Source organism: Garra rufa, chromosome 22 (assembly GCF_049309525.1).
Source record: "Garra rufa chromosome 22, GarRuf1.0, whole genome shotgun sequence".
In the NCBI taxonomy this organism is placed as follows: Eukaryota; Metazoa; Chordata; class Actinopteri; order Cypriniformes; family Cyprinidae; genus Garra; species Garra rufa.
In genome coordinates this window covers 28,312,314-28,321,079 of record NC_133382.1, presented here as the reverse complement: position 1 = coordinate 28,321,079, position 8,766 = coordinate 28,312,314, and the positions used below count along the sequence as shown (strand labels likewise).

General features: G+C 34.4%; 1 protein-coding gene across 1 annotated transcript; it reads left to right on the top strand.

Annotated features, from left to right (window-relative positions):
- The first annotated feature begins 4,585 nt into the window (after window positions 1-4,585).
- tectb (tectorin beta) lies at window positions 4,586-8,762 on the top strand. The gene is made up of 11 exons (XM_073828196.1): window positions 4,586-4,990; window positions 5,141-5,216; window positions 5,319-5,509; window positions 5,587-5,738; window positions 5,848-5,920; window positions 7,363-7,466; window positions 7,555-7,638; window positions 7,727-7,889; window positions 7,973-8,051; window positions 8,130-8,162; window positions 8,279-8,762. Exons 1-11 carry the CDS (start codon window positions 4,988-4,990, stop codon window positions 8,341-8,343), a joined length of 1,023 nt encoding a protein of 340 aa, XP_073684297.1. The 5' UTR covers window positions 4,586-4,987; the 3' UTR covers window positions 8,344-8,762.
- The last annotated feature ends 4 nt before the right edge of the window (window positions 8,763-8,766 follow it).

The window sequence follows — 8,766 nt, the reverse complement described above, 5'->3', positions numbered from 1 at the left end:
TGTGAAAAATAAACTCTCAAATCTGACTCTTTTCTCAGAATTGTGTGATATAAACTTGCAATTGAATTATAAAGTCAGAATGCGAGATATAAACCCACAATTGTGACTTTTTTTCTCAGAATTGCGAGTTTATATCTCGCAATTGTGACTTTTTTCTTAGAATTATTAATTATACAAATTGCAATTCTGACTTTATAACACGCAATTGCAAGTAATTAAGTCAGAATTGTGAAATATAAACTTGCATTTGTGAGAAAAAAGTTTTTATCTTGCAATTCTGACTTTATTACTCGCAATTCTGAGGAAAAAAGTCAGAATTCGAGATATAAACCTATAATTCCGACTTTTTCTCAGAATTGCGAGTTTATATCTCGCAATTGTGACTTTTTTTCTTAGAATTATTAATTATATAAACTTGCAATTCTGACTTTATAACACGCAATTGCAAGTAATTAAGTCAGAATTGTGAAATATAAACTCGCATTTATGAGAAAAAAGTTTTTATCTTGGAATTCTGACTTTATTACTCGCAATTGTGAGTTTATGTTATGCAATTCTGAGAAAAAAAGTCAGAATTGTGAGTTTATATCTAAATTTAATGTTAAACATAATGTATTACTTGCAGATCTTTTAATAATTTGTGAAATTTACTAGCAATTTCTAAGTGAAAATTATTTTACACAATATTTAATGTAAGATCTTTATGGAAGCCAGTTTCTGGCACTGAATAAAAAATGTAATCGCAACTTTTTATCTCACAATTCTGACTTTTTTCTCAGAATTGTGTCATACAAACTTGTAATTCTGATGTTCTTTCTCAGAAATGTGAAACATAAACTCACAAATCTGACTTTTTTCTCAGAATTGCGAGATACAAACTTGCAATTGCGAATTATAAGGTCAGAATTGAGAGAAATTTCTGAGAAATAAAGTCACAATTCTGAGAAATAAAGAATCTCAGAATTATTCTTTTTATAAAATCGCAATTCTGACTATAACATGCAATTGTGAGTTTTTCCCCCAGAATTATTAATTATATAAACTCGCAATTTTGACTATAACACGCAATTGTGAGTTATTAAGTCAGAATTGTGAAAAATAAATATTTGAGAACATATCACGCAATTTGGAGAAAAAAGTCAGATTTTCGAGTTTAAATCTGACAATTCTGAGAAAGTCAGAACTGCGAGCTTATATCACATAATTCTAAGGAAAAAAGTGAGAATTGTGAGATGTACACTCAAAAAAAAGGTTTTATCTTGCAATTCTGACTTTATAACTCACTACTGTGAGTTTATATCTCAGTTCAGAGAAAAAAAGTTAGAATTGTGAGTTTGTATCTTGCAATTTTGTTGAAAAAAAAAAAAACAATTCTGAGAAAAAAGTCGCAATAACCTTTTTTTCTGACAGAGATGCTGATACTTAATGAGCATTTATTAAATATATATACAATTTTATGATTGCTTTTGGTCAGAATTATATATCTACTCCACATCATGAACAATACAAACTATAATTTAGCTTTTTATAAATGAACAGTGTCTCATGAGGTTTGAAACACATCTGTCTACACTGGCTTCCACACAGAGATTAAGTTTTAATTGTGTTAAACCTGTTGACATCACTGTGATCAAACTGAACCGGCTGACCCTGTATTCATGATTCATACACATGAAGAAAGGCTAAACGGGGATACTCGCCTGTCCTCAAATTTAAGGAGACACACTGTCTGAGGATAAATGCTGCTTCTCTAAGTGCCCTGCTTTCCTTAGAGGCTGAAACACAATCTCTGTGAATGGCACATCCTTTGACTATCAGATTTTTGTGTGCTTGTCTTCAGGCTTCTTACCTTATCCAGGGGCCCCATCTTGATCTATACAGGCCCCATCTATACATTCCCCTTCGTATGTTTGGTCACGGAAATCTTAAAGGCAGTGAATGGGTGCTGTCAAAATGAGAGTTCAAACAGCTGATAAAAAACATTACAAATATGCAACTTAATGGACTTGAATCGAATAAACTGCTTGTAGATTTTTGTGGTAAACAAATCCACAATTTTTAACATCAAACCATTGCTTCTGGCTAGAATATTATTGTGATGTTTTTATTAGGGCTGGGAAAATAAATTGATGCATCGATTCTGCATTGTGATTCTCTTTTGAAACGATTCTGAGCTTAGTTTTTAGTTTGAGTTTTTAAACAGCCATACTCTGCTTGCTTCCAATGTCTCACACACACTTGAACCTAAAAAAAAAAAGTTCATGAAATCATTTAAGTTTGAAAATGTTAAAGTGAATTACATGGTTGTTCACAGTGAGCTGTGTTTTATGGAAAGGTAGTCGTGACTTTTTATCTCACAATTCTGACTTTTTTCTCGCAAATTGCACAGTTTACATCTCACGATTTAGATTTTTTTTTTCTCTGGATTGCGTGATACAAACTCTCAATTCAGACTTTTTTGGACTCAATTGCGAGTTATGAAGTCAGAATTGCAAGACATAAAGTCAGAATTGATAGATACAAACTTGCATTTGCAAGAAAAAAGTCGTAATTGCTAGATATATATAAAAAGTAAGAATTAAAGTCGGAATTACAAAATATAAACTCGCTATTGCACAAAAAAGTGCGAATTGCGAGCTACAAACTCTCATTTGCAAGAAAAAACTCAGAATTGCAAAAAAAAAGTCAGAATTGTGAGAAAAAGGTCATTACTGCAAGATATACTTGCAATTGGGAGGAAAAAAACCCGAATTGCAAGATGTAAACTCGCATTTGCAAGAAAAGAGTTTAAATTGCGAGATGCAAACTCATAAGGCGCATTTCCATTACAGATTTTCGCAAAACTTTAAGGCTATTTTATATAATTTTTTTTGGCTAAATGCGGAAAAAATGTTTCCAGTGCTGTTTTGCGAAATATTCCTATTTCGAATTGCCTGAAAAACCACCTCAGGCGAACGTAAAAACTTTTTTTCCCGCAGTTGACGCATTTCCATTAGGCGAATTTTCAATTCGCAATTTCAATTTGCGCAGTTTTAGTAATGAGGGTAATGAGCTGCGTTTCCATTACCCTTTAAATTGCGTAACTTGAAATTGCGAATCAAAACGTGTTAATTGCGCAGAAACTCCCATATATCGCAAAAAAGTTTTTGGTTTTGGTTTTTCAGCCAATTCGAAAAAGGAATATTTTGCAAAACAGCAATGGCTTTTTTCTCATTTACTGGTCACATTCGATTAAATATAGCCCAAATCCCACAAAAATCCATTGCTTATCGCAAGTCACGTTTCAGTCGCATTCATAAAATATCGCCAAAGTTTTGTGAAAATCTGAAATGGAAACACGCCTATGGAAACGCAGGTACTTTTGCAAGAAAAACTCACAATTGCGAAAAAGTCAGAATTGTGAGATACAAACTTGCATTTGCAAGAAAAAGGTCTGAATTGCGAGATTTAGGCAAGGCAAGGCAAGTAGCACATTTCATACACAATGGTAATTCAAATTTAAACTTGCATTTGTGAGAAGAAAAGTCAGCATTTGTGAGAAAAAGTCTGAATTGCAAGATACTAACTCGTATTTGCAAGAAAAAGTCAGGATTGTAAGAAAAAAGTCGGAATTGCGAAATATAAACTCACAATTGCGAGAAAAAAGTCAGAACAGCAAGATACAAAATCGCATTTGCAAGAAAAAAAAGAATTGAGAAAAAAGTTTGAATTGCGAAATATAAACTCGCAATTGCGAGAAAAAAGTCAAAATCGCGAGATATAAACTCGTATTTGCGAGAAAAAAGTTAGATTTGCAAGATATAAACTCGCAATTGCAAAAAACAAGTCAGAGTTATGAGATACAAACTCAAATTTGCTAGAAAAAAAGTCCGAAATTTGAGTTTATATGACTTCACTTGTGAGTTTACATCACGCAGTTCTGATTTTATAACTCAAAATTGCTAATTTATATCTTCCAATTGTGACTTTATAACTCGCAATTCAGTGGTGGAAACGGGTTAAAAAATTACATGAATTACATGACGCTCTTTCTCGTGAGCATTTGAGTCTGTGGTAAAAACTAGTTAAGTGTGCCATCTGCTGTTAAAAACTAAGCTCGATGGATCGATTCTGCGTGCGGAAATTCCTCAGAATCGATCCACGAATCGCGATGCATCAATTTATCATCACAGCCGTAGTTTTTATCAGCTGTTTGGACTCATTCTGACGGCACACATTCACCACAGAGAATCTACTGGTAAGCAAGTGATGCTAAATTTCTAATTTGCTAAATGTAACGATGCCCATTACTGTCCTTTCCCTCAAGATAAATAGCATGAAGATTGTGCACAGCTGTATTACTGTTTTGGCTGAGCTCAGTGAGACTGACCTCAATGACACTGTGCCTCTTTAAGAGTCAGTCTGGCACGACTAGGATGCATTAGATAACTACTGATGGCAATCCACTGATCAGCATGGCTGCCTGGCAGAGACGAGAAGCATTACATAACCTGGAATGAGTGTAAATTGCAAGCTGGTTTTCAAACTCCCTAAAAAGATGTCCATTTCTATTAGATCTTTAAGTAGAAAACAGAATATGCAGGTAGGAGGGAGCTTTGCTAACAGAAACATATTTGGAGGGTTGAAATATCACTGGGAGTTCATTTTATGTGAAAATGAAGAAGTAATGGACGAAATGACCATGTTTTAATTAAAAGCTGAGAAAATGGTCTTCCCCTTGAGACATTGGTCATTTAAAAGTCAATGTCTGGCTAGCACAGAGAGCTTTTGTGCTTTCCTTCACGATGCTATCACCAAAAGGCCTCACCAGACTGGCTGACCAAAGGAGCGAGGGGGGTTACTGCCTACCTGTGGACCTATAAAGCAGCTCTTGTGCCGACTTCAATGAACTCTGCTTTTAGGATTTATCATCATTTACCTGCAGAAGAACTGTACAGGAACCATGCAAACCTTCTGAGCCAACACTTCTTCTGGATTCTGCATTGGAATGGTACAAACATTAAGTTTAATTCAAATATTATGGTGCATTTGTATTGAAAATAATCATGTTATCATACAATATAGACAATTCAGGTCATGAGTGAACTTGTAGATATTTTAGGTATGTAACAATGCAAATTAAACAATTCTCTTTGTTCAGCTTTATAACATGGCGGCTGTTGGTATTCTCTTCATTGTCCTCCCCATGACGTGGGCCTGTGCTCCTCAAAAAGCTGGTAATATTTTCTCTCATTGTGGATCAAAGAGTTTTGTATTTGTTGTTGGCACAATTTAATCGGCTAGATAATCCTGACAGAACAATTTGTCATCTGTTTCAGATTACATCATGGTGTCATGTTTTCCCAATGCCATCATTGCAAACGTGCCAGAATGTCCATATGGATGGGAGATTGGCCAGCTGTCCCTGGGCGGCGTGTGCTACACCGGCATTAACACCCCGGGCTTTTATCGTTTCACCATTCCAGACCTGACTCCTAAAAATCACTCATACTGCGGCACTCTATCTGAGGTGAGATGTTTGATTGGTTTAATGTATCCTAACTAGAAAAAGAGCTAAAAATTCATCTGTTTCTACCTTCTTCTCAGTATGTAGGAGGCAAAGACCCACGGTACATATTCTTCAACTCAATAGTATCCAACGACTCCTCTCTCACGGTTCGGAACCAGCCCGTCAACTACACATTCAGTTGCACTTACAAAGCGGCTTACCTGGTCAACAATGCCGTTTTCAGCCAAAGGTAGACCCTGTTCCATTGACGTCAAGTCTAGTAGGTGTAGATTTCATAGAGCCTGTGCATTCTGACCGTTGACTTGCAGCGTCTTTACTAAACCCTCTGCTTCTTCCAGAGTGGCAACAGTTTATGTCAACAACGGGAGTTTAGGTTCTTTTAAGTCTCAGTTGTCTATGAATGTGTTCACAGTGAGTACTTGCACTTTCCTTAAAAGTGTCCAGTGATGACGAATATACAAAAGGGAAATTTCCTTCTCCGTGTTGTTTGTGATTTTGTATAAAGGATATTTTTTTCCCAACAATTACTGAAAATGATGGAAACCCGTTTCTGCCACTGAATATAAAATAAAAAAGGTAATTGTGACTTTTTTCATCTCACGATTGCGAGTTTACATTTCACAAGACTGACTTTTATTCTCAGAATTGTGAGATATAAACTCAATTCTGACTTTATAACTCACAATTGCAAGTTTATATTTCGCAATTCTGACTTTATAACTCACAATTGCAAGTTTATATCACACAATTCTGAGAAAAGTCACAACTGCAAGTTTATATCTCACAATTCTGACTTTATAACCTTACAATTGCAAGTTTATATCACACAGTTCTGAGAAAAGTCACAACTGCAAGTTTATATCTCGCTGTTCTGACTTTATAACTCACAATTGCAAGTTTATATCACACAATTCTGACTTTATAACTCACAATTGTGAGATAAACCTGAGAACCTATGAATCTTTTTTCCTTCAAAACTTTATAATATATATATATATATATATAGCAGAATTGCGAAATATAAACACAATTGAGAGATAAAAAGTCAGAATTGCAAAATATAAACTTACAATTTGCAAGCTATAAACTCACAGTTAAGAGAAACAGTCAGAATTGCGATACAAACTCATATTTGTGAGAAAAAAGTCAGAACTGCGAGATGTAAACCTACAATTTGCGAGAAAGTCAGAATTGCGAGATACAACTCACATTTGTGAGAAAATTTAGAACTGCAAAATACAAACTCACATTTGCGAGAAAAAAGTCAGAATTTGCGAGCTATAAACTCGCAATTGCGAGAAAAAGTCAGAACTAAGATATAAACTTACAATTTTGAGAAAAAAAAGTCAGAATTATGATACAAACTTGCAATTGTGAGAAAAAAGTCCGAATTGTGAGATATAAATTCGCATTTGTGAGAAAAAAAAGTCAGAATTGCAAGATATACAGTAAACTCGCAACTTGGAATTATGAGAAAAGGTCAGAATTGTGACCTATAAACTTACAACTGCGAGTTATGAAATCAGATTTGCGAGTCAGATATAAACTTGCAATTGTGAGAAAAAGTCAGAATTGCGTGTTTATATCACACACTTCTGAGAAAAAAGTCAGAATTATGAGACAAAAAGTCATAATAACATAAAAAATTTTATTCAGTGGTGAAAACGGGCTTCCATAGAAAATGGCGTAATAAATATATAATATAATTAATTATTGAATGGTAGTATTGTATTTGTATATATTTGTCAAATAAAACTAATACCATAACTTATTACTTTTTGTTTTACAAATATGTCAACTATATATAACACTGAATTTGCATTTTTTTTGTTTTTGAACTTTGTGGTTTGTAGAACTCAAAGTTCCTCTACGCAAAAGATGCACCATATGTGATTGACACATCAGAGATCGGATCTGAGGTGTTCATTGGTATTGAAGCAAAAGGACTGAGTAATCGGTGAGTTGCTCAAAAGAAAAGAGTGTAGATTTGATCAAACACGGAGATTCGTAGTCAGTGTAAAAGACTCTCTATTTAATGTTTATAGATTCAAAGTAGTAATAACAAATTGCTGGGCAACACCTACTCCATATTCAACAGACAGAAAACGGTGGACCTTAATTCTTAACAGGTAAGGTTTTCTTGTTAATTTAAACATATTAGGTGTCAGTGTGATTCAATACTGCTCACTGGATAATATATTTGCTCCTGGTTCACAGCTGCTCTTTAGACAACACAGTCACCATATTTGAAAACGCCAAAGACAGTCGGTCCATGTTCAAGTTCAACTCGTTCCGCTTCCAGCGACTAGAGAAAGTGTCCACCGTGTGGCTCCACTGTGAGGTCCAAGTGTGTGACGGGGAGAAGCTATTCTGTCAACCGGTGAGTATCAGTATCAATTAAATTCTGCTGTAGTTTCAAATAGATTACAGACTCCACTGAGACTCTTCTGAACTCTATCCAAGACTCCATGTACATCAAGAAGCACTGAATTTGAACCGGATCCAAATGGAGGCATCCTGACCATGGAGTTTCAAGTTAGAGGTATTAACCATTTTCAATTTTTCAAAAATACAGTTTGATATTCAAAATCATTTTTAAACCCTTAAACTCTGTTTACAGCACAACACTCCTCTAGTTATATCCATCCTGCGGGTAAGTACTATTAAAGTTGTTCAGATTTTTTTAATTTTTAACTTATCAAACATTACATCGCTTTTTGAAAAAAAAAAAAAAAAGCTAAGATTTCCTTTGCTGCTTCTTTTTTACAGGCCCATTTCTGTGTCTGCTGTCCATATTTCTACTGAATGAATTTCTAGGATACTTCATTTGGTAATGGGGCCAGATGTGGGCCATTCAAATGCAATGAAACATGCCTTTGCACTCGTACAATTACATACAAATACTTAAAAATAGACACGCATGCATGCACACACCCACACACAGCAACCATACGTGTCTCAGGGAGTGTATCGACACATTCCTTTAAATGTTCACTTGCAATTTTTTAACAGTTTTTATTTGTGTATTCCTTGCATTGATATTGGTAGAACAAGAAAATAATCTCTGAAGCAGGTATTATTAATTGTTAATCTTTAGTTATACAGACAGAGACATATTCTTGTTTTTATCTTGCATTATTCGTGTAAAAATATTGAAATATTGTTAGTAATTAAATTCTTTTAAAAGATTTTGTCTTGACTTTGTATTTTAAAAAACACATTTTTAAATAACATTGTTGTTTTTTGTGATAATGCCC